The following is a 25,680-nucleotide window of genomic DNA, read 5'->3' as shown; positions in this document are numbered from 1 at the left end:
AGTAACAGTACTTGAAAACTTTTCATCAGTAATGTCTGTTTGGGCATGATAATTCTGAATGGGTGTGTCTAACACAGTCTCATAAAGTTGCCTACAGCATTGAACCTCTGCCACCTGTACTTACAGCTGGTATGAAAAATCCTGTTCAGATTTTTCCCCTTCTGTATTGTACCATCACTTATTAAATAAAATGCTTACACCCAAATTCTTGTCTCAGAGCCTCTGCCTGTAGGGTCATATTCTGACAGGTTTCTACTTAAAAATGTCAATGCTAACAAAGCCCAAGAAAAACTTTTTTTCAAATAGGGGAAGAATTCAATGTCCCAGCCTTTCAATATTGTTCTATAACTCTGATCACTGGTTTTAAAACTCTGATCACTGGTTTTAAAAAAAAGTCCAAAACTCAGCAAAATCAAATTAATCATTAAAACCAATTTAGTAGAGGGAATATATATATATATATATATATATATATATATATATATATATATATAGTGGAATAAACCTAAAGACTTGGTCTGTGTATTAATATTGGTGTTTCCTGGGAGAACTCAGACTAGGAATGCAGAGCCCTAGAAAAATACATAGCAACCTCAACAGAGTCACATATAATCAGTTTTATTGCCAGGTAAGAAATTCATATTAATATAGTGAATACATATGTTTACAAATAAACATTCTTAGAAAACAAACAAATGTTTTTCTTCATTGTAGGAAGTATTATTGGTATCATAAACTCTGCAGGTGAGACAAGTATTAACACAGGTTTACTTGCAGAACATACAGTTACTAAAATATTTGCACATAAAATATGCTCCATTTACACAAAAAAACTGGAGGAATTAAATGGGGATGCCAGGCAGAGCCCAAGGCAAATGGAGGCTGAGACACTCTGGGAAGGCAAAGGGAAGCCAGACTGATCCCACTGGGCTGGAAATCAGGGAACAGCCAAAAGGAAGAAGAGGCTAGTACCAGGGCATGGAATGAGGAGAGTACAGTCTGTTTTGATCTGGTTTTTCTTTGTTAGGTCTCCTCACCTTATTGTAGGATCCTTGCCACAATAATGGCAGTCATATACAGTTCCATAGATTTCCCTCTCTGTCAGTATCATGAGGTCTGTCTCCATTTCAAAAGGAAGTCAAAGGATAAGCAGGCCTTCCCCACGCAAACTTTTCTCCTCACTTCATCTCCCTAAGCCATCTCCTTCAGTGGAAGGTGTTGAAATGGAAGTACTCCTTGGGACATCCTTCTTGGACAGTGCCACTTTGGGAATACTTATTCTTCCCAGGCTTCCATCATGGCTACATCTTATGTAACAGGCTAGGCTACATCTTTGCTGACAAAATTAGATCTGCTGATTCCAAGGATCCAAGTTAACTAGATGGAGTTTACTCCAAAAAGGAGGAGCAGGAGGGAAAAACAAAACACTACAGATTCAGGGACCAAGAAAATCCTTTTGTCAGAGTTAAGGATAAAATAAAGTGGGTTGATGACAAAGGCCAAAGGTAAGCTAGAGGGGAGACAAGGGTTATAGAACCTTTGAGCTGGCGAGAGCCTCACAGATAAGCCCAGTATTTCGTGAAGTGTAGGCTGTGTACAACTAGTTTATGCAAAACAGTGGTAGATAGAGTACAGTGGATATAGCACTATTTAACACTGATTCACCTGAAAGATTCCTTTTTATTTACCTTTCAGTTCATCTGATTGATGCAAGGAAAGTCTCCATTGGGTACTAGTATCTCAAACACTGTAACATCTCATACTTTCTTTTTAACAGAACAAGCTTGTGCCAGACTTTAGGCTGTGAACCTTTTCACAGGTACCAGTATTAGCTAAAATTTAACCACTGTTGCCTTGTTTTTGCACTTACTAATTCATTCTATTTACAGTAAATAACACTGATTTTTTATGATGAAAGTAAGAAATTGTCCTTCTAAAAATAACAAATTAAAAATGAATCAATTTAGATACAAATATTGTGATGATAATACACAGAGATGCCTACATGTGTTGCAGGTCTGTAGCTAACTAATGTTGAAATACTGACCACGCCCAGCTCTGTTGACTTTACTTTGGGGAGTACTAGGGCCTCAGCCTGAAGGGGTCTCTCACCCCTGTTACACCCTGGACCACATCTCTTTTTACATAGAAGCCTTACATAGTAGGTTCTTTGTAAGATTTCAGTTTAAAAAGAGGCAGAGGTTTTGATATTTCAGAAAGCTTTAAAGTTTGACCTAGTCCCAATGCCCCATGTTTCAGATAGGAAACTAAGGCCCAGAGAGATCAAAAGTATTGTCAGTGTCTTTATATCTGTAGGGAGCGATGGGGAGAATAAATATCCAGCTGTGTTGGTTCCATGATGCCAGGGTGGAGAGACGGAAGGCAGAATGCTGCAAGAAATGCTATTCTTTGATCAGAACATTTGCAATTTCTGACACCAGAGGAACTGTGGGGTTTTTTAGCTATTAATTAGCTAAAATGTTCAGGGGCTAGTTGGAAACTTCATACTTTATATGATGTTCGCTTCTCCCCCCATGCATTAAGCAAACAAGATTTTTAGGAAAATTGCTTTTGGTGGGGTACCCCAGGGCTACTGATTATAAGAATCAACCTGAAAGACAACTTAAGGAAATTCTAGGTGAGTGATGAAGGCATGGGGTATCTGGACAGTGATTCAGAGGGACTGTGGGGTTAGTGGGAGTGTCCTCAGATACTGCTGACATTGCAGCTGACCCCTCAGAAGTGTTATGGGCTGGGCTCACCTACAAAGTAAGAATGGAAACAATTTTACTACTGCAGAAAAACAGGAAGGAGGAAGGCTAAAAGAACACGGGTTGCACTTGAGAAACAAGACTGTCATCAAACAACAACACATTGAAGGCACCACCCACGCTTATAACATTTTCAGTCCAAAGCAGTTGAAGTTTGGCAGCGCCTGCAGGAATGCGCTGAAGGGGATGGGAAGTCAAAGATAGACAGTTAATAGAGGACTTGTTTCTGTGGCTGTTTCGAGGCTTGGAGGTGAATGAAAAATGCCAGAAATCAGAAGCTTCTGGGTTCTCATCTCATCTCTTGACTTTTCCAACTGTAGATTTTGTTGTTGTTGTTATCATTTTGATTTCTCAAGTCTTGAAGATTTTGGACAAAAGTTAATTTGCTGTTCTTGTCTGTTCTGTAGTAAGCCTATATTTTATTTGTCCCTTTTTAAACTTATTTAGAATTCTCTCTGGATCCTCTTCCCGCCATCAGCCTATCTCTCCCATTTCCATAGTCATGGTCTCTATGGGAGTTCTCTAAAAACGCTGTTTCTTTCCCATCACTGTCGGTGGGTTCAGGGTCTATTTTTTTTTTTTTTGAGTTTGTGTGTGTGTTGCTTTTTTGCTTTCAACATTGATAATATGAAAAGTACTATTGATACAATGGTTGGGGCTCAGTTACTGTCCCACAATTGTCACATTTTGCTACCTCATCACTTCTTGGGATTAGGAAATGCTTAGAATGTGGGTATATTCCTCCCAAGGTAACTCCTCTTTGAAGTACATTCTTGTTTTGTGTCTACCCTTGTCCTTTCTCTATCCCTCTTTCACTCAGAAACAGACAGCACTTAGTAAATGGTATGTGTGCTCCAATGGACAATTTCTCTAAATTGTGCTACTTGTTTATTTTTTTCATCATGGATTTCAGTTTTAAGTTAGGAGGAAAAGAAAAATTAGCCCCGTGATTTGGGCCAGTGAGTTGGCCACCTTGGGCCTGAAGCTGAAAGACTGCCTCAGTTTCCTCTTTGCTGTATTGCTGAATGTCCATGCTTCAGTACTTCCCCTGCCTGACGCATGTTAGGTATGACCTAGGAAAAGCGTGATGCCGTATCACCAGTAGATCCCTAGTCGGTTCCTGTTGACAGTGAGTGTGGGTGCATGGAGGGGGCAGGGCAGGGAAGGTATGGACTGGGATGTTTTTTGCCTCTATCAGTTGAGTGTGGTCTCCAGGGTGCTCCCTGCAGCGACAGCTCAGACAGTCACTTCTGTTTTGCTGTTGGTGATGAAGTATGGCTGTGTGGGTGGGTAGTGTTGGGAGCGAGTTCCCAAGGGGTCACTGGAACCCGACTCTGCTGCACCCAGCTTGCCCTTGTTGCCATAAGCCTGCCGCCGGAGGGACTGCTCATTGGCGTCCCAGCCCTTAAAGTTGGTGGTAGAGTTGTAGGCCAGGGGATGTTGGGGCATCTTGTTGGTGCGGGACTTCTGTCCATTCTGCTTGGCAGGCCCATGCTCGGGGCTGAAGGCCCGGGGCTCATCCTCCACTCTTACTGGGTGAAGAGGTAGGTTCCCCTTGGCGGCCAGCTCAGCCAGGTGCCGTCGCTTGGAGTAGAAGTCATCATTGACCTTGTCAGCTGCACAGTGGGACACATGGATGGATGGGGGAAGGAAAGAGAGGAGAAAGAGAGTTAGGACTGAAAGGTCAACCCAAGAGAGCATAAAAATGGACCAACAACGCAAACAAAACACCATGCAACTCAACCCGATACAAGACAGAAGAAAGAGGACTGTCATGTCCTTTCCACAAACAAAAGCAGGGACCAAGCAGGTTAAGAGCATGCCAGAGGGAATCACTAGATTCCATCAGGTAAATGTTTCTCCCACCACAGTCCCACCTTATCTTCCTCTAACCTTGGCTTCCTTACAAAATGCAAGCATTGCTTCTTCATTACTAAGTAATACATTCTCATTGAAGAAAATATTGAACCTGTTAAAAATAGTAATGTCTATCACTTAACACTCAGGACAGACAATATCAACTGTTGTGCATACTTTCTTCTGTTCTTTTTAATAAAGTTTAATTTAGGGCTTTCAGTAGTTTGCTTAGTTGTTTTTATTTTGGCTTTTAGCATTATGCACACCTGTGTTCAAATCCCAGCTACTGCATAAGGTAGTTGCACTAAAAAGTACATTTTACGTGGTTAAGTGATTAGATGTATGTAAAATTCTTACATGTTAGCTACCATCATCATATGCATCATTATGTTAAAAACTATTTTATTTCCTCCAATAACATTCTGTCAAGCATTTCTCCATCTCATAATACTAACAAGAAGGACTTTAATACCTATGTAATATTTCCTTGAGCAGAACAATCAAAATTAATCAATCCCCCTACTGATAAACATTCAAGCTGCACCTGTGTTTTATTATTATGGATAAGGCTGGGATAAGAAGTATTTGGCCTAAATTTCTCTATATTTAGAATCTTGTTAAAAAATATTTTCCTAATCTACCTCAGAGATTGGTAAACCTTGGCCTACAGAATACCATCAAAACTAGCTACTATCTGTATTTGTAATAAAGTTTTATTGTAAACAAACCCACATTCATTTACGTAAGTATTGTTTATGGCTGATTTTGCTCTGCTAGAGCTGTGGTACAATTGAGTACTTGGTGACAGATATTATATGGCCTGAAGATCCTGAAGTATTTATATCCAGTGTTTTAAATGTTTCCTGACATCTGATCTAGATTACCCAAAATGGGATTACATGGCCAAAGATTATAAATATTGTTAAATCTCATTATATGCATTGCCAGCTTCTTGTCAAAAGAGCTATACCAATTTTCACTCTATTTCACACTCTTCCCTACAATGAATGACTTCTCCCTCCTTTCCTCTCTTCTTTTCTTCTTTTCCCTTATTTGATACTTATTTTCTGATTTTATGAGACTGCTTTTATTTCCTATTGTTCTACCCTACAATTTTACGTTATAAGATGTTATACAATTTTAAAATTAATTTCTTAAGGATAAACTTTTGAAATTATATCTTTCAGGAAATAGTGTTATCTGTGTTCCTTCATCCCCATTTTTGACATCCCAAAGTGTTATTACTGAAGAGTTTATATAAATTCACAGAGACTATCATGGTTCCATGTTCTTTCTCACTTGACCCTTTCGATAACAAAAGTAGGAAATATAGAGATTATTATTCCTGCTTGACCAGTTAGAGAACTGTTAAATGCAAACACATAAAATGATTTAACTAAGTTACCGAAGCCTAATAGCTGAACCAAGTTGGAACCTAGGTCCAAGAAACATATTTTGATGCATTTGAAAGATGATGGAGGGGAACTTTATGTTACACTTGTTCTCTCTGTGTCTGTTGCAGACATCACCATTGATCACAGAGCTATTTCTGGTAAACTTGGCCTCTGCTTATACTCTTCAGCACAACACTCCAAGAAACCATGTATTAACTTTTATGCTTAACATAGCATCAGGTAGGTTTCCTTATATCCAATTATCTGTGATAAAGCCTTTCAATAGAAAGTTCCCCTTTCTCTAAATTCTAGAACTATCTGAAGATACCTATGTCAAAGTCAAAAGAAATCATAGAGTTTGCTATGGAAAATGACAGAAACACTTATTATTGAAATATTGTGTGTTACTTAAAATGGCACCAGTTAATATTAGGGCTGGGATGGAATCCTATTGTCTTATTTCCTAAAAGAAAGTTTTAGATTTCCAGTGCCATGAGATTTCAACAAAAGCATCCTCTATGGTTTCTGCCTATATAATGTTTGCAAATTCACCCATCCAACTACCTCTTGGGAGTATTCTCTAGCATCTCTCTCAAAAAGAGATGACTCCATCATTGCTCAGCTTTTATTCTTTTCAGGTTCTTTATCTCTTACAAGGGACCACTCTACTACCCAGGGGCTCAATTCAGAAACTTGGGAACTGCTGCTGACCTCATCCTCCTATTATCTTCCAGCACAAATAAGCACCAAGTGCTTACACTTATGGTATCTAGTAATGTGTCTCTAATTGATCCCCTTTCTGCCACTCAATCCCTTTTTCTGATAGTAGGGACTGAGCCCACAAACCTCACACTAAGATATATTCTCAGTCCTCTTTTTAAAACTGAAATTTATTGGTACATTTTAGATTCACATAGTGATCATATTCATCATAAGAAAATTGTACCTGGACATGATATATTTTGGTTCTTTTTTCCTCAATCCCCCTCCTCCTTTTAACCCCTCTTCCTCTCCCTATTTGCAAAGCTTTCCTTCTAGTTTATCTTTCTTTTAATCATTTGTATTTGCTTTCCTCTTCCTTCCTTTCCCCTGCCCCTTCCCTAGTTCCTCATGAACAATTTCTTGCCATTTCACAATATTTATTGTACATTTTGGTCTTTATTTACCCTTTAATTTTAGCATGCCAGGGATACAATGAGATATTTACACATGTGAGTTTGATTTACTTCACTTAAGAGTATGGTCTCAAGTTGCATCCATGTACCCAGAAATGTCTCAAGTTTATGCTTCTTTATGGCCGAGTTTGCTAGCACATTTAGGGCACTGTTCAGGAGAGGTAGCAAAGTACACCCATAGCACTTTGGGAGGCTGAGGCAGAAGATTCAAAGTTTGAGTATAGTCTGGGCAACTTAAAAAAACATATCTTTTTTATCCACTCCTTGGGCAATGGGCATTTGGGGTGTTTACAAGATTTAAGCATTTCAAACTATGCTGCTATAAATGGGTGTGTATATTGCAATGATATGATGCTTCTAATTCTTCTGGGAAGATATCCAGAATGGGTATAGCTGGGTCAATGGCACCTCTAATCCTAGATTTTTGAGGACTCTCCACACTGATTTCCACAGTGGTTGCACCAGTCTACATTCCTCCCAGTCCTTTTTTTAAAATTTTGAAGCAGGATCACACTAAGTTTCCAGGTTGTACTCAAACTTTGAACCTTCTGCTTTGGCCTTCCAGAGTGCTATAGGGGTGCTCTGCTACCCCTTCTGAACAGTGGCCTAACTGAGCTCCTAAACTGGCCTTGCTGCCATTTCGCTTCCCATAGCTTACTCTTCATGACACAATCAAAAGCATAGTTCTAAGATGAAGGGCTAATGTCACAACCTACCAAAACTCCTGGAAGCCCTTGCTCAGTCATTTAATTATTCATCAGATAGTCATCAGCCTTGTGATAAACACTGGAAATACAACAGAGAGTCAGAAACAGACATGGTCTACACAGTTTGCACTTAAAGATGAGAGGAGTACATATTCTTGAAATATTGTGTGTTACTTAGGATGGTACCACTTAATACTAGGGCTGGGGTGGAATCCTATTGTCTTGTTTCCTAAAAGATAGCTTTAGACTCTCAGTGGACATTCTACTAGGGTGGCAAAGATGGTAACCAAATAATCCTACAAATTACACACAATTTATACATGGCATATGCTACAGAAAAATAACCAGATTTATGAGTGTAGCAGGGTTCCTGATTTGTTCTATACCTATGGGCTAGGGTATCATGCTCACTCACTTATACAAGGCTGTCTGTTGCTCATTTTTTTGGAACTAGCTGATCCCTGATTCCCCCAAACTCCTCAGCCACCTCTTCTGTCTCCATCAGAACACTGACTATGCTATGTGGTCTCCATGGTCACATATATTTCTCCACTACAGTGTGAGTTTTTGAGAGTAAGAACCTTCTTTCCATCTGTGTGGTTCAATGGTTTCAGTCTTAGCAATACTTATAGGGAATCATATGGGGTCATTAAGTATTCAGATACTTAGACTCGGCTCCAAATCTATTTAATCAGAGTGTGTCTCCAACATAGAACTTCATAAACTCAGGGTGACTCTACTACAAAGGTTTTGAACCATAGGAATGGCCCCAGCATCTATCACACTGTCAGCACAAAGTTTTGTAAAGAACTAAACACAAGTGACTTTCTAAATCATTCCCATCATCCTCAGGTACTGCTCCCTTCTAGGAGGTCTGAAATAATCAGATCCCTCTGTGATAGACTCTTCTCTACAGCACTCATCACAGCTGCTGCTTCAACACATTTATGCAGTTCATTCATTATCTCTCACATGACGGCAAGGTCAGGTCGGCTTTGCAACTACTATTGTTTAAGCAGTATCCAGCCTAGTTCCCACCTACTGTAGGTACTCAATAAATATTCAATTAGTGTATTTATGAGCAAAATACTGTAGAGAACTGTATCAGGGCAAGATAGATGAGAAATGTCCTTTCCCATTCCCTTCCCAGTCATGTCTCACTAAAAATCTCACTTGGTTTTGTTGTGTGCTCAGACATGACTTAGAATCATTCATTTCCAGGTCCCTACATCCAGATACCAGGCTAATGTTTTCCCAGAGCAAGTTTCAAAGTTTCAAATTTCTGACAAATGGAAAAAACTGATTATGAATTGGGACACAGGTGATAGTATGAGTGATGTCTTCTCAGAAAATTCTAAGGAAACATTGACAAAGCTGCATTCAACTCTTTCTATGTCCATGCAGAGTGGGGAGAAGCTTTATTAGTAGGAAACATCGAGTCTTCCATGGAGAACTCACATACTCAAACTTGAGTTGATTTCTTAAGTGAGCCTGGTATTGGATGCTCTTCGGAAATTGAATATGTTTGACACGTGAAGTGGACAAGAAAGTTCACAGGCTCTGCAATCAGATAACCCTTGGGGATGCCACTTAACCCCTTAGATGTGAAATGGGGAAAATATTAAATACTCTCACATTTATATGAGTTACACTAGCTATAGGGGACAATTCCTGAAATACAGTAACTTTGATACATATATTTTTCTACTTCCTGTGTTATAAAAGAACCACTGTATTAAAGTCAACTGACATTTGTGCAACCTACTGGGCATTCACCTAAACCAATATGCCCTCTTTTCCTTGTTCCCTTTCCTCTTATTTCCACTCACCATGTTTTCTGAGTGCCTAGCTTATTTCTATGAGAGTGTATACAAAGAGGCTTTGAGGAAGTACCTTTTAAACTGAGATTTGAAGGTAAAGGAAAACAAAACCATGTAGTATATTGCAGGGGTGGCCATAATACTTCTTAGCTCTTCCCATCCAAGGATAAAGTCTATTTCCCCACACCTTAAAGCTAGCCAAATTGTAGCAGGATTTGACCAGTAGATTGGAACAGCTTCTGATATTAACCATTGGAAACTCTCCCTCTGTGCGAACGAGTAATCCACAGGCCAGCTACCCAAGTTCACCACAGTCAACAGCCAGCCTTCAGACTGCTACATATCCAGTGAGGTTACCCCAAACAATACAGCCATCAGCCCATTTCTCATTTGATTTCATATACTGAGCAAACTCTATCAAGAGCAGCCAACTAATCCAGTCCAAACTAGAACTGCCCAGCTGAATTACAATCATGATCCCAATAATTGTTTGCCATGTAAAGCTTTGTGGTCATTTGTTATGTAGCAGCATATAACTGATGCATAATAGCAATCCCTAAAGTAAGAAGCATGGTAGCTTTGAAAGCATATCTGTGTGGTACAGTGGAGAAAGTAATCTTTTAATCATCAAGTGTTCTGTAGGCAAGATTGTATCGTTAACACCTATTTATCTGACATTTCTATTCATTGAACTATCATGTTTTTTTAGAGACACAAAGCACAGAATTGGGTGCCTCAGGCAGGAAATCACTCTCCAAAGAGATATTTTCAAGATTACTTCAACAACTGGAAAATGGTAGGTGGTTGGGTGGGTGAACCATTTGTACCACCTGGAAATGCAGTTTTCATAAAACCCTCTCCCACAGTATTTTCTGTTCCTATCTGATTTGGAGCCAGATGAGGCTGCAGACCTGTTTACCTGGTGACTCTGCTTGTGCGTTGTGATCCTTGTCTTAGTATATTAAAAAGCTCTTTGTGAAAGGAATAACAGATTCATTGAACAGTCTTTTAAGCCCCATTAATAAATGCATTAACCTAATCAGCCCCGAGTACCTTCTGGGCAGATGGCTGACAAGCCATCCAGGAAACAGATGTGTGGGCCTTTCAACACTGGTCCTCTTCAGATTTGATTTTTCATCATTAAAACAAGAGGGAGAAGAAAGAAAAAAGGTACTTTTCTTCCAATAAGCCTAATTGCCTTGAAGGAACTGGGGCTGCAAAATTAAACTGTATCTTCCTCCATCTGTCTCTGTCTTAATTAGCAGCAGACACTTGTACAGGTGTAGGGCAAAATGGAGCCTTGCTTCCATGGAAATAGAAAGCATCAAGGTAATAACCAGTTTCCAAAACAAGCTGCACATCTGAGGGGTTCTGCAGGTGGTCTGCCACCTACCTCCTTTCCTTAGACCAAAGATCTCTTGAGGAGGGTTCCTACAGCTCATCCTCACCTGGTGTTACTCTTGAATCTTCGGTGATAGATTTCACCTGGTAAGTGATACCGATACCTTCCCAGCTAAACTTTCACCATTTCTCATCTGTCTGTCTTTGACTGAAAAAAAAAAGAACTACACAATTAAGCTTCCCATCATATTGAAGCCTGAAGTCAAATTTTTGCATTAGTTTCAAGTCTGTGTAACCCAGACTATGGCTATTTGTCCACTCTCCTTCCTTCCACCCTGATAGGGACTCATCACCACTGCAACAAGGTACCACTGCTGTAACAACAGAAATTTATTCTTTTACAGTTCTGGAAGTCAGAAGTTTCACTTAAGGAAGGTGTTAGCAAGGCCATAATACCTCTGAAGACTCTAGAAGAGGATCCTTCTTTACCTCTTCCGGTTTCTGTTTGTTGCCAGCAACCTTTGGCATTCATTGTCTGGTAGTTCCATTGCTCCATCTCTGCTTTAGGCTTTACGTGGCTATTTCCTGTGTGTGTGTGTGTGTGTGTGTGTGTGTGTGTGTGTGTGTGTGTGTGTGACTGTTTCCAAGAATTTCTCTCTTGTAAAAACATTAGCCATTGGATAAAAACTCGAAAATCCACTATAATCTTTTTTTACTTGATTATATTCACAAATACCTTACTTCTGCATGCGTTCACAACTTGAGGTTGTGAATGAACATAGATTTGGAGAGACACCATCCAACCAAGTATATTGGATAACTTTCTGTTCCATAAGCTTGTCACAATCTCAGAACCTTTGGCGTTCATTCCTGCTTTTCCTTCAGGTCAAATTCTCCTTGTCATTTGGTTCTCTGGCCAAAGGCTATTTCCTCAGATGAACTCTTCCAAAAGGAAACACTCCACCAGTTGTGTTTATGCCTATATTACTATATGAAATTATCTTTCTTAGTTACGTGTGTACTATCTGTCCCCCTTGACTAGAACATAAGCTGCACCTATGGCAGTGATTGTATCTGTTCCACTTACTGGTGCTTCCCTGACATCTAGCTTGTACTTGATACATAATGGAGGTACAGTAATACGTATTTAATGAAGGAAAGCCTTGAAGATACTTCAATTGTAATGATATTCTCTAATACACTGGAAATTGGCAGGAGGTTTTACTATCTAGTCATCTAGTCCATATCACAAGAGACTGAATGATCTTTCTTGGAATTCAAGGGCCAGAAATTTAAAGACCTTTATTTCTCGGAGAAATGTATTATACTTTATGTGTGCCTGGAAGTTTGTATAGTCCTGGATAATCTTTAGCATACTCAGCTGGGGGGGGGAGGACAAAATAAAATCAGTTCATGGTGGCATGGGGAGGCTAAAGAGACTAGATATAGCAAAAGGCTGGATGTTTACACTGTCTCCCTACCTATTGCCCTACTCTAACCAGTAGAAAACTGAGTAATTGCTCATCTTTATTAAATGTGTTCTATATTCCAGGTACTTAGTAGAGAATTTACATTTGTTACCTCTTTTAATACTATAAGCACATTAATGAGGAAAGTGCTATTATTGGTTTAATTTTATAAAGAGTGAAACTTAGTCTCAGAGAGATCTGGCAAATTGTTCAAGTGATGATCTGGAATTTGAACCCACAACAGTTGGCTCCACTGCTAGACTTTATGGCCACAGCACACACCATGTATTTAACCATTTGTCTGCATTGTAGAAGATGATTATTTCACAAGGGTCCCTGTTGAGGGCAATATGCCCTCAGAACTATAGGGGTGAAAATAATGCAGAAAAATATTCTTTTTGATTCTTTCTTTCAAAACATCAGACACTGAAGTACAGATGTTCATCTGTTCTCAAAAGCAAATATAAACATGTCACAACCAGAAGTTCAATAAGACTCTAATACCTATCGCTAACAAGGTCAAATATATTTATTATTTTCTTCCTAAATTGAGAAAGGTGTTAGGAGTGATGTGGAACTCTCCCTGCAGGCTCTGTTTCTTTTCAGTTGGTTACTTCATTATGAAAGGTATGGATTCCAGAATTTTCTGAGGTGTGCTGGCATGGGTTGGACACAAATGGGACTGTGGCCTCTTACCCCACAGCTGGATTACATAAAGGAGTTCCATGCTTCTCATGGAACTGAAAGGAGAGCAAGGTTTCTTCACACCCTCTCCAGGCTGGGAACACTCTGAGAACTTTTCCATGGATCTTCTCATTTAGTTGGCCTCCTGTGTCAGAGTGGGCAGATACAATTGCCATGACAATATGATAAGATCATATTTTGAGATAATCATCAGTATTGTTCCATATGCTTTCACTGTCCCTGCCCTGCCTCTCAGAGAACTAAAATCATTTTTGATGATGATAAGACTCAAAGTATTGACTCTGAATCTCATACAAGGGTCCTGAGAGCTACAGTAGAATCTCCAGTTTTAGAAGGGGAAGACATCAATGCAGGGAAATGTTGAGAAGGAAAGTGGAATTAATGGTGCTGAGAATTTGAAGGGTGTAGTTCATCAGTGCATATAACAGAATTTGGAAGTCTGTACATCTGATGTTAGTGACTATAAAATCTTCACAATATAGGAGGAAGAACATAAACTTTGAAATCAGTTGGAAAGGGTTTAAATCTAAGCTCTTCCCCTTATATCCTTGAGACTTGAAGCAAAGTTTTACCCATAACGTTAAAAATAAAATAACATAGGCTATGTAGTAGGGTGGTTGAGAGTACTGAAAAGAACCACGAAGAGTAATTTGTGCCAATGGCCTTGTCTAACAGTAGGCATTCAATAGATTTCAGCTGCTATTGATGTCTTTGTTGGAAAATAAAATAAATATAAAATGAGGGTAATAAAATCTACTTTGTACTGTGCAGTGCAGAAGTACATGAGACTAGGTATATAAAAGCTCACATTGTCCATGGCAAATAGGACTCCTTAAATGTAACATCATCTGTAAGATAGCATAGGTGGTTGTATCTTCTATACTTATCTTCTGGGTCATATCTTTTCCACTTTTTCTCTTGTGTACATGTTCATCTGATTCCAAACTAGACTTCTCAGCCTTCTTGGAAGATAAAGTTAGCCACGTGGCTGATTTCTCATCAATGACTGATCTCTTATCAATGGAATGCAGGCAAAAGTAATGCCTCCCATTTTTACCTCACATTACTTGCTTAAAAGAAAATTGCTGTCCTGAGTGGGTGTCCTCTCTTTCCTTCACAAAGACTAGAATCATTTATGACAGTAACCAGTTGTAACAATGTGGAGGAGGATAACACCGTAGGGGATGGTAGGGCAACAAGGATGGAGGCCCTGGGGGGTCCTGAGAGAGCACTGTTGTGCAACTGCCCCACCAACATGGACCACTCCCCTTGGAACCACTATATGAATGAGAAACATACGCTCTTACTCCAATGCATTTACGGAGACTTTTGGCAATGTCAGACAGTATTTTCCCTAATTTATAAAGAAATAATTTATCTCTGCTTTTTCTTTCCTTCCTTCACAAGCTAAATTAAAAGTAAAAGGGGTTTAGTTCATGTTATCAATAAAATATTCAGACATTTTCCTTCCTTTTGAAATCCTAGCTGGGCAGGTTCCTGAGGCTATCTCAGCAGGGAGAAACAAGAAAGGCAGGAAAAATGCTGAGCTTCCCAAGCAGTAGAGGGGCTGGAGATGGAAAGATTTGTCCTTATGGTGATTAGCTCAGTTTCCTCTGGTTTGAGTCTCAGCTGCAGAGACATAAGTAGAGAGAAGTGCATTTGAACCAGGTCCTCAAGAAGCTCAAGGTATCTGGCACTCCCCACAAGACACCACATCTTTTCTGATTCACATCTAAGAATCCAGAAAGGGAATGTGCATGACCTTGGCTCTCTTTTGGTCTTAACTACAAAGTTTCCTCCCAGGAAGTCTTCTGGTGTCTTTGCTGGGGAGGACTCTGAAACTGCCTGGACTGGTCTTTGCACCACACTGTCCAGGCTGTTCCATGAGCCACCTTTGTTGTGGCTGCCAAGAACCCATTGCACGTCTTTTGCTGCTGACAGCTCTCTGAAACCTCAACTCCTTTGTCTCTTCCCTTAGGCATTTAGACCACGCAGCTGCCATGGTCAGAAAGGCTACTGAGGTTCACGCTTTAGCCACAGCTGACCACAGTCCTCAACACAACAGAGCCCCATTAAAAAATGCATGTTCACTTGCTGCTTCTCCATGCACACTATGTTGCTGATTCATAGACAGCAATACTTCTTTTCAGAAATTCATTGTGTGATTTGTCTTCTGATCAACCTCCATGGGGGCAAAATTTTATACAACTTTAGATTTTAAATAAAGCAAATTAATTAGTACTACTTGCCATTTTCCACTTTGCTGTATCTCTGTATGAATCATCTCAAAGTGGATCACTGTAAAATCTGGGACCCTATATTAGATTACGACATAAATCAATTCTTTGCCCTTCCCTATATCTATATTCATTTTCACATGCCTCTGAAAATTCTCCACCGGGAAAAGAAAGAAAAAGAGGCTATTGATGCTTCAACACTAGATTCCAAGTTCATCCACGTGAGTAATGCTATTAGTAGACATAATGCAAATGAAGTTCGCTGGGTTTTGGTTGTGCTCTTGCATGTTGGCCATAACAAGAAAGTATCTGGCCCTCTTCTCTGAGGATGACACCCAAGAACATGCAGAGCCACCCCAGTCATTCCAGGCTAAATCCAGCCAACATCCAGCCAACTCCCGGACAGATGGGTGAAGTCAATGGAGACTTGTAGAACATTTCACACCCGAATAACTTACTAATATACACTCCTGATCTGAATAAATGCTGGGCTCAATAAATTGTAAGCCATCATATATGAAGTCCTTTGTCACACATGTTATGTGGCAATAGATAACTGACAAAAACACAAATCATTAATTTACCCTACTTCTGGGAAGAGTCCTCACTTTTCAGGTGGGATCCACTTTACCATCTTCTTAAGCCATGTGGTTTAGATGGCATACTTCTTCCTTTCTCCCCAGGAACTACAAACAGCCCATTTCATTGCTTTCACTGTCATGACTTGTTCAGAGACTGGAACATGACAGGGAAAGCCAATCAGAGAAAAAGCTGGGATCTTTATGGAAAAATACAGGGACCACAATGACAATTATATCACCAATTTTCCACTTTATATGATAGGCCACATTAGCTCAAGTATTAAGACATCAAAATATATACCCACATGAGTGAAAGTAGCATCGGGCTCAGAATGTACTATAGGTCTCCTGACTCCCACCTGGCTAATTTTCTATTTTCCAGTCCTTCTTTAGAAAAGACAAGATTTATTTCAAATGGTATGCCCAGCTTCATTTAGAAATTTTATTAACTAAATGTATGTTAAGTCCTAATGTGTTCTGTGGACATCTATCAGGTAGCTTTGGAATAAATGGGTCTAGATGGCTTATACTCAGAGGCACTTGCTTTCAAACCAGTAAAATGTTTATTGCAATCCTAAGATGATGGCATTTTCTCAAAACCAAAGAACGCTCTCCACCAGTTCATTTCATGCCCTATGGGTTTGCAAGGACGACCATCAAAGCTACAGTGCTTGCTGTGTGCTTTTCAAGAGAGCTGAACACAAGCGCAGGTGGGATTTGATTTTTATTAAAAAATATCACCTCAATCACCCCCTATCCTCCTCCTGCTCTGTATTCTCACTACCAAACCAATAACCCAGATCAGGAAATTGCAAAGGCTAGAATTTCATGAAGTAATGTTTTGAAGCAGCTTCTAGGTGAGTGTTCTCCCAGGATGGTCTGTAGGATGTGTGCACTCCAGTGGAACTGTAACCCAATTACACATTTTCTGTTGCTTTGTACCTCCCATAGGGTCTCTTGGAAAAAACAGTTCTCACAGGGATACATCAGTTTTCTTAGGGTAAGTAAGAGATAAGATTTTTGAGAACCTACTAGGGGCTAAATACCACTGCAGCTATTTCACTTACATCATTACATTCAAATTCCCTTGAGGAAAGATGACAAGACAACATGACTCCATGTAACAAGAAGGAATTAAGGCCCAGTGATGTGAATAATTTGTCTATCAAGTCACTGTTACTGCTAATGAGCGGCAAAGCAGGAAACTAAATTTAAGACAGTCTATCTCTGACGGTCTTATCTTCCAGCTGTAGCCCAGTTCAAATGACTACTAGGAAATTGGTTTTATCTTAGCAAACATCAAAAATACTCGTGTTGGGCAGGATGCTGTGGGAATTGGGGCTCTAGAACAAACTGTGTTGGCATTGCAGTTTGGGTATTAGAAAGAGATAAGTTTAAACCGTAGTATACATAAGAATGCAGGAGATGCATTTAAAAGTGAATATGCTGGACCCCATATTCAAATGCTCCAAATCCTTAGGAGTGGGTAGCCTCAGGATTTACATTTGTATCCTGCATCTCTGGAGATTTTGAATCCAGTCCTTAAGCCTTTCCTTGAGGTCTAAGAGGACTTTCTTTGGAGTACTACTATGATGTAATTTTCTTGTGTAACCTTAGGCAACCTCACTTTCACAGGGGGTCTCAATTTCCTTGCTTATAAAAGCAGAAAAGCAGAGTGCAGTGAATTATTTCTGAAAGACTCTCTCATTATCATTAAGAATAATTTCTGAAGCACAGATGAAAGGAAATTACACAAGCACAACTCTCTTTTACACAGGTTTAGCACCAACTGTATACCAAACTCTGTGCTGTGACGTTTTCTTGTATTGCTTCAAACAATTTTCCCCTCAAACCCAGTGGAGAGTGGATATTCTGATTGCTTGTATTTCAACAGCAGTAGAAATGGAAGTTTTCAGCACAGAGTGGCTTGGGAAATAGTAAGCAAGCTGATTCCTTGTAGAACTTCACCAGTTTAATCACAGTATCATAGTTTTCCCCAAGTTCAGTGTTTCAGAGAGGCTTCAGGTAGTTCAGATTCATTTTGAAAAAAGCAAGTGATTCCCAAGACATGCTTCATTGAAGACTATCTGCTGGGCGTCAAGTGATGTTTTCTCTTGGTAAATTTTAAACAAATAAACCAGATGTAATCAGGGCAGGCACAGGTGGATTAACAGAGGTGACCACCAGGAGGCAACCTGCACAGGAAGCCCTAAGATAGGAAATTAGACAATTCAAAGGAGTGAAATGCCATTTCCTGTCCTGGCAGACACATTCTCTTCATGGTCATAGTCAATGCAGGTGGCATCAAGAAACTTGTATCTGCAGGGTTTTGTCCTCACAGCTACTCTTTCTCATCCAGACTCCCCATGTGACTCCCTCTCTTCATCTACTTCCTAGTTAATGCTTGATGTTCTCAAAGTGAGTCCCTAGCAACATCTATGCCATTGCATATTAAAATGTTAACTGGTTTGCCTTAAGAGAAGAGAGATAAGATGTCAAAAATGCTTGGGAAATGATGGGATAAATGGAGTTTACCAGAGAATTTTGAGGAGTCAGGGGATTTTGCTGACTTGATAGTAATGGCAAAATAATATAATGCCTGTACGCACTTACCACTTTCCTTATGCTGTGTACTTTGACATATATTTTAAACATTATCTCATCTTCTCAGTGGTCTAGGAGGTATCATTGTCTGCATTTTTCAGGTCAGAAAACAGGAGCTTAGAGGAGCCGAATGATTTGCGTTAGTAAAAGGAGACTAGTAAATGATGGATCCAGGACTAGAATTGAAGTGAATCTGAGTCCAAACTGACTAAGTCAATTGAAATTTGAGTCAACTTGGTTTTTACTCTTAAAATGGAAGGATATGCAAAACTCTCCAACTTTGTTATTAGAATTTATCTTATAAATCTGAAGGGTAGTAGACAACACTACAGAAAGACCAATGACCTCAAAGAAAATTGGGCCTGGCCTTCTCTGGAGCTCTTTCCCTTACCCTTCTCCAGACAAGGCAAAATAAATAAGGGAGCATTTAGCAGGACAAGTGAAGTTAGCCTAGTGTGGATAGAAAATACTTTTCTTTTCTTCTTCTTTTGCTTTTGACCTGTCCTGAAATATCTGCTAAATGTATCTGACAGTGGGCTAATCTAAGAGAACAGGGACGCAGACTGCCTCCAAATATTGTCACGGAATCCTAATGGCTTTGTTTTTCACAGAGGAGGAAAAAAATTTATGCCTCTCAAATTAGTAGGTCTGTCATGTTCTAAATTTTGTTTGTATTTCTAAAAATGGACTTTGACATGTGAACAATTATTATCTAATGCAAGACCTGAAAATCTGTCTCTATCTAGACAGCAACTGAGTAGTCAGGAGATTCTCATTAGACATGTAGATCTAGAGCTCTCTTTCTCACTGTAGAATATTATTCACTTCCACTCAAACCTCCATCCTGAAACCCAGGTGTTTCTGAGCCTTTAGGGTCCTGGTTAAGCTCCTTTCTTCAGAACCATAAACCTCATTTTAAAAAAATCTAGAGACCTCATTTAAAAAAAAAAACTAGAGACCTCATATAAATGACTTCTCTGCTGCAGTGATTTTCAAAGTATGATCCCCAGACCAACAGCCTTAGCTCAATTATGAGAACCACGAAACTTTTGGTTGCGCTTCCCCAACATAACCACACACTCATGCACTCTGCAGCCTCCCAGTTATCGCTCTACTCCACCTTCCACCCACCCCACTGCAGGTCACACCTGCCTGCAAAAGCCTTTGAGTAGATGCCCCCAGTTGCATCCCACTCTCTTTAATCATTCTCCACTTGGAAGTCAGAATGCTCTTTTGAGAAGGCAAAATGGTCATACCAATACCCTGCAGAGAGCTGTGCTTTTGTCCTTCAGCTCAGGCTCATTCACGAGTCCTACCTTCACCTCCTTGGGTCAGCAGCTTTCTTTCTATTATGAACCCAGGAATACACAAAGGATGAAAAATTAGAAGTAGTTCTGGTCTGTCCAGAAAAGAGCTGCTCCCGTTTCCCCTTGGGAAAAAGTAACTTAGCTATTAGACAGTTGTGAGTTCAAATTGCAGAGAAACTATTCGCAGCTAGCTGTGTGACTTTACACAGGCATAATTTATCCTTCTTCAGATCTCTGTGTCTCTAAGTGGGAATGACAATGCCTACATACTCAAATCACTGAAAAATGAAGTGACAAAATGGCTATGAAGGACCAGAGTGCTGACACACAGTAGAGGGTTCATTAATTATAGCTACCACATGATTTAGTCACCCAGTTACCTCAGATTCAAGTCTGCTAACTCCTTGTCTTTCTCCTCACTATTTTCTCTAGGAAAGTAAAAAGTAGCATTTTTTTTCCCTAGAAGGCTAATTATTCCCCCCAAATTTATTCACATGGTTGTATTTACCTCTCATCAGAAGTCATGTTTCCCACATTAATTTACCGTGTTTTACCATTTTGCTTTTGTGGATTTCTGTGGCAAAATTTCTGGGTTTCTTACCTGGGATGTTTTCTGGCAGAAGAATTTTCCTTCAGGCAACAAATATTTAGAAACAAGAGGTAGCACACAGTCCAATAACTACCCACAGCATACACAGACCATACCTAAGCCACATAAACATGTACACATGTACAATGTACACACATACACACATATACACACACACACCCCTACACATCGAAGCTTAGAGATACCAGCCAAGGCAGACACAAATTCACACTGGGTCGTATACAGACACCAGAACTCTCTGTTTCTTCATTATGTATTAAATTTGACAACACCTAGACAAAAGAGGCAGAAAAGGCCATACGGTACCTTTTGGTGACTTAAGTGTCGCCACTGTCCAGTCACCATCAGAATTTCCTAAAAAAATGACAACCAAGAGATGCTGATCTGTGTGCCAGGCAGGTCCTGTTTGTTACTCTCTCATACCCAAGTGCTGTTGCTGCCCCAGCTGCAGCCCCCAGTAGGGATAACCCTCAGGGGACCCAGGAAACAGAGCAGATCTGAGTATGAACATGCAAACCTTGTGCATCTGTGTGCAAAGTCTCGAGGCAGAACTGTATTAATGCCCAGCACAAGATCAAAGGAAGCCCCCTGAAAGGGCTCAAATATTTTCAGTTATATAATGTGGTGAGAGAATTCTTAGACAGTAAATCTGTTTCACAATTTCAACCAACTACAAAGAGGAATATTTGAGTTATATGAGGTCACTGATAACTACACTCTGATGACAAGAGATATATTTTGATCCTATTTTATTGTAAACTCCCCCCCCCATTCCAAATCCAAGCTTCAAGTTCAAGTTTGGGACAGATTCCACTGGTCATAATTTTAAATGCTGGATGGGATAGTTTGCTACCATAGTGCCTAGCATGAAGTCAATGTTTGAAAACTATTATTGAATAAATACATGAATCCAATTTTCTCCAAAGGATAATTCTTCCTATAATATGGAAATTCCCCTAAATACTAAATGGATCAAGCTTGTTATTTGAGAATCCCATAGTGAATAATCCATTGCTTTACAGAATAGATGTCTGCCTAGAATTTTTGTTATAAATCAGTTTCTCCAAATTGAATTCCTTTTCAGATGTTCTAAACAAGGCCTCAGAGAATCTCACATTATTAACAGAATCCCATGCTGACCGTTTTGTAAAATAAAGGAAGATGAGAAGGACTACATCCATACTCCATCTTCTCTTGAAATTCCTTCTCTGTAAGACTGAGTTTTACATATAGGAGAGTCACTTTACACATGATGGTCTCTCCACATTACCTGGATGACTGACTAATCACTGAGTCCTACTAGTTCCCCTTTCTTTTCTTAGAAATCTACCTGGAAAGTCCAAGTCCTCAACACTGTCTGCATTATTTCCAGAGATAGTTCAGGCTGTCAGCCACGAGGAGATGTAGGGAACAGTCAGTGATCTGAATGATTGTAGAGCACAAATCCAGCTCCACTTAAACATTTCTGGTTGGCCTCCCAGGCATAACAAAGGACATTGAAGTTGCCACAGTCCTTCTGAGGATCTGAACCCTACACTCTCATCACTCACAACAGATGGAAAATTAAAGGAAAGTTGAAATTAAGTTGGATCTTCCTGGGGTGACTTGGTATTTCTTTTTACTCAGAGCCCTGGTCATCTGGAAATAGTGATCTTCCTGTGGTAGATACAAGGCTGACCAGTTCCTGAGTCACTGATTCCAAGGACATCATCCCACCCCCATATCAAGCCCATCATTATTTGCCTCAAAGGCAGGAAACACTCCTTCATCACCTCTGCCCCTGGAACAGAAGACAGGGTTTAGTTCTAACAAAGCAGTAACAAATTTCTTTCATAAATCCACTGACAATAAGGGACTTCAATAAGATGGCACATGTGGTACCAAACATATACTTAAGTCCTCAGTGACAGTAGTGGACATTAGGCAAATGTTTATTAGGTAAAAAATGCTCATTAAAAGGAAATGAACCCAATGAATAGAAAAGAAGGGTCTGGAATTTAAAGAGCTGTGGGTGGCTCTCCCATTGTAACTACCCATCACCTGGACAGCTCCAGCCAGGGAACAAGAGCACTTAAGCTAATCTTCCCATTACATGTTGGGTATGAACATGACACATTTCTCAATTTCAACCTCAGTGGAAAATGTTTCCAAACTGTTTAAGCCTTCACTGCAGTCTTAGTAAGGAGAGTCAATTGAATGAAATGAAACCTTTCTTTGGTGAATTGTAAACCTTTGTTAGATGGAATTTACATTCTAGACCCTCATTGTCCAGGCTATAGATGGAGAATGTGGAGATGTCTGGGCTGACTCTGCTGAGTACTGGGATTCCCAGAAAAGCAATTCGCTGCTTTTTTTTTTTTCCTTGCTTATTTGATCACATCCACAATGTGAGCCAATTTTCATTCATGTCTTTCTTAAACTGAAGTAAAGAATATAGATCTAATTCCTCTTCCCTCAAAAATGAAATCTGGGCAACTTCAAGTTAATATACCAGTCTATCTTGAAAATTAGAGGAATAATATAACCAACAAATGACTGTGGGCTGGAGAGTTTAATATGCTTCAGTATTTACTATGTGAAAGGCTAAGAACTTTAGCTAGTTATAACACTGACTTTTCTAAGTCATTAGCTGTGTATTATTACTATTATTATCTTCATTTTACAGGTAGGGAAAATGAAACTGGAAGCTGAATAATTTTTGCAGTTCCTTGATAATGTCTTAGCTGGGTCCTATACTCAGTCCAGATCAATTCATCATCCAGAAGTCATGCTATGTTTCTGTCTTCTTCAGATCATTTCGGGCTCCTGACCTGATGTACATACGTCACAGTATTGTTCACTGGTTTTACAAATAGGGGTTGGAAGCACTTATTAGGTACCCCCAAGTGGTGCAATATTCCAGGGATGCATTGACAAACAAGATAGATCCGGTCTTTGCCTTAGTGGGAATCTGTAATCAAGGGACACTAGATTCATTGTTTGAAGAATGAATGAATGAATGAATGAATGAATGAATGAATGAATGAAGCTGAATGAATGATAATACATACCCAACACCCCTTCAGAGTTCTAGACAGGTAGCACTGACATTCCCTAATGTGTGCTCATCTTTTACCAATAATTGAGTATCAAGTCTCTTGAGAACAGAGACCATTCAGCAGCCACATGCTGTATATTCCCTGATACCTGAGTTTTAAAAAGAAAACATCCCTCTGTAACCATGAGTGAGGGTGAAATAAAATAACGAAATAAAACAGAGTTTGGGGAGAATTTTATCTGGGGAACAACCAAAAATTAACTCCCTTTCTTCAATTTTTTTTTTGTTTTTGTTTTTGTTTTAATCCTGCAGCATTAGCAGTGAGCAAATGGAAATCAGCAGACCCACAGGTACTTCAGTAACAGCAATGAGTGGAATTATTTACTTCTTAATGTTAAAATTTTAAAATAGGAATGGAGCTTTGGGGCCACTGAGTAACTGGCTCAATGTCATACAGTTAAGTGAAGCCAGAGACTGAGCCAACATGGAGCTTTGGATTATAAACCTCAGTTTCTGGATATTAAATTGTACATGAGAATTTATTTTCCAGAGGTAGATTTTAAGCTTAGTAGCAAGCCCTAGAGGCTAACTAATTCTCCCTGTTCCTTAAAGTTTTTCAGGAAATGAGTCTAGTTATGAGAAGTTACAGAGCTTTCAACAGCAAACCATTTTTAAACAACTTCTCCCCTGGGTGGTAATGATTTCATTAATGAAATGCATTTCATCATTCACACCATGATCACATTATGCCTTAATAAAGAACCCTTGAAAGAACATTTATTATGGGATTTGCAGTTAACTGGTGCAGACAGATGTTGGACTCTAGGGTAACTATTGGGTCAAGCCATTCTTTATCCTGCTTCAAAACTGGTCCTCCACTTGATGGAGGCTCACAAGGCCAGCTATGAGCCTCAGTTAAAACCCCCAATAGCTTCCAGTTATCTGAAAGAAGGATAAAAAAGAAGAATTTTGCATTAACCATGTCCAGATGGTTTGGACAAGAGAGATGCTTCAGTTTTCTAGAGACATAAGAATGCTTTCTTATATCTAAACTATTCTTTGATTCTTGTCAAAGACAGGCTCATTCATTCATTCATTCATTCAATAAACACTTTAGGAATCCCTAATTTGTGGAACAAAGGGTTACATAAAGAGTGACAAATAGATTTCCATATTGCAAATTTAATTTCAAAATCTTTGCAGATATTTGTTATCTATCAGAAACTTGCATAAATCCTGGAGAGTATAAAGTTCTGTTGGAATATTTCACTGTTATTTACCCAAAGAGGAACTAAGTATTGGCAGGGAGAAAGATTCTAAGCCTAAGCAGAAAAATAAACTTCATAGAATAGCGTGACCAGCCCTGAAAGAAAAAGAAAAACATCTAGGCTGATTTTTTAATACCTAAATAGGAATCAAATACAACAGCAGGTGCCATTTATCACTGAACTGCAGAGCTCAGAAAAGTAGGCAGGCCACCAGATAGTGTGTGAAGTCTTTCACAGTTACATCACAGTGAAGATGCCTAATTCTTGCTCCCTTGGCAACAGCTTTCACCCCTTCCTAGTAAAATGAGAGTAGATTTGAATATCCTTAGGCTGCATAAGCTATGCAAACATGCATACAAAAGAGAGGAAATCTGTAGTTTGGGGACATAGTGAGTAGGGCATGAAAATAAAGAATGAAACATGAGTAACTAGTAGATTATGCCACCCAAGCCTCCAGATTTAGAAAAGCCTATGTCCATCTGTACAACCTGTGACCTTGCTATACATTTGGTCAATCCCTCTTTCAATGATTCCATCTGGAAGTCTTAGGAGATGGGGAATACAAGTTACTAAAGATAGACTTCTAATCGCCTAGTCTTTGCCTGGCCTGATGTGAGGCTTTCCTGTGCTTCCCTCATGAATCTGATGTTTATATCCCATGGTTAACACAAGTATCATGGACACAAGGTAGTGCTTGAACTATGGGTTCTGGAGTTAGTTAACAGAATTAGGATATTTCATTCCGAACTCAATCAACAAGCATTTCCATCCTATCTCTAACGCAGGGCTTGGCAGTG

General features: G+C 39.5%; 1 protein-coding gene across 2 annotated transcripts in view; it reads right to left on the bottom strand.

Moving 5' to 3' along the window:
- Positions 1-602: 602 nt before the first annotated feature.
- Shisa9 (shisa family member 9) overlaps positions 603-25,680 on the bottom strand; it is a 299,624-nt gene continuing 274,546 nt past the window's right edge. The window contains exons 4-5 of one of the 2 annotated variants that reach the window (XM_003477762.5): positions 20,885-20,932; positions 603-4,387 (exon numbers count right to left, since the gene is read on the bottom strand). In XM_003477762.5, coding sequence (XP_003477810.2) covers positions 4,008-4,387; positions 20,885-20,932 — 428 coding nt within the window. In that variant the 3' untranslated portion in view covers positions 603-4,007. The remainder of the gene's footprint in view (positions 4,388-20,884; positions 20,933-25,680) is intronic. The other variant, XM_003477763.5, reaches the window with a different exon arrangement.

The sequence above is a fragment of the Cavia porcellus genome, unplaced genomic scaffold (genome assembly GCF_034190915.1).
Source record: "Cavia porcellus strain 051 isolate PalLab524CR breed Dunkin Hartley unplaced genomic scaffold, mCavPor4.1 scaffold_16, whole genome shotgun sequence".
Taxonomy (NCBI): domain Eukaryota; kingdom Metazoa; phylum Chordata; class Mammalia; order Rodentia; family Caviidae; genus Cavia; species Cavia porcellus.
Note: the sequence above shows the minus strand (reverse complement) of the source record. Positions and strands in the feature narration are given on the sequence as shown.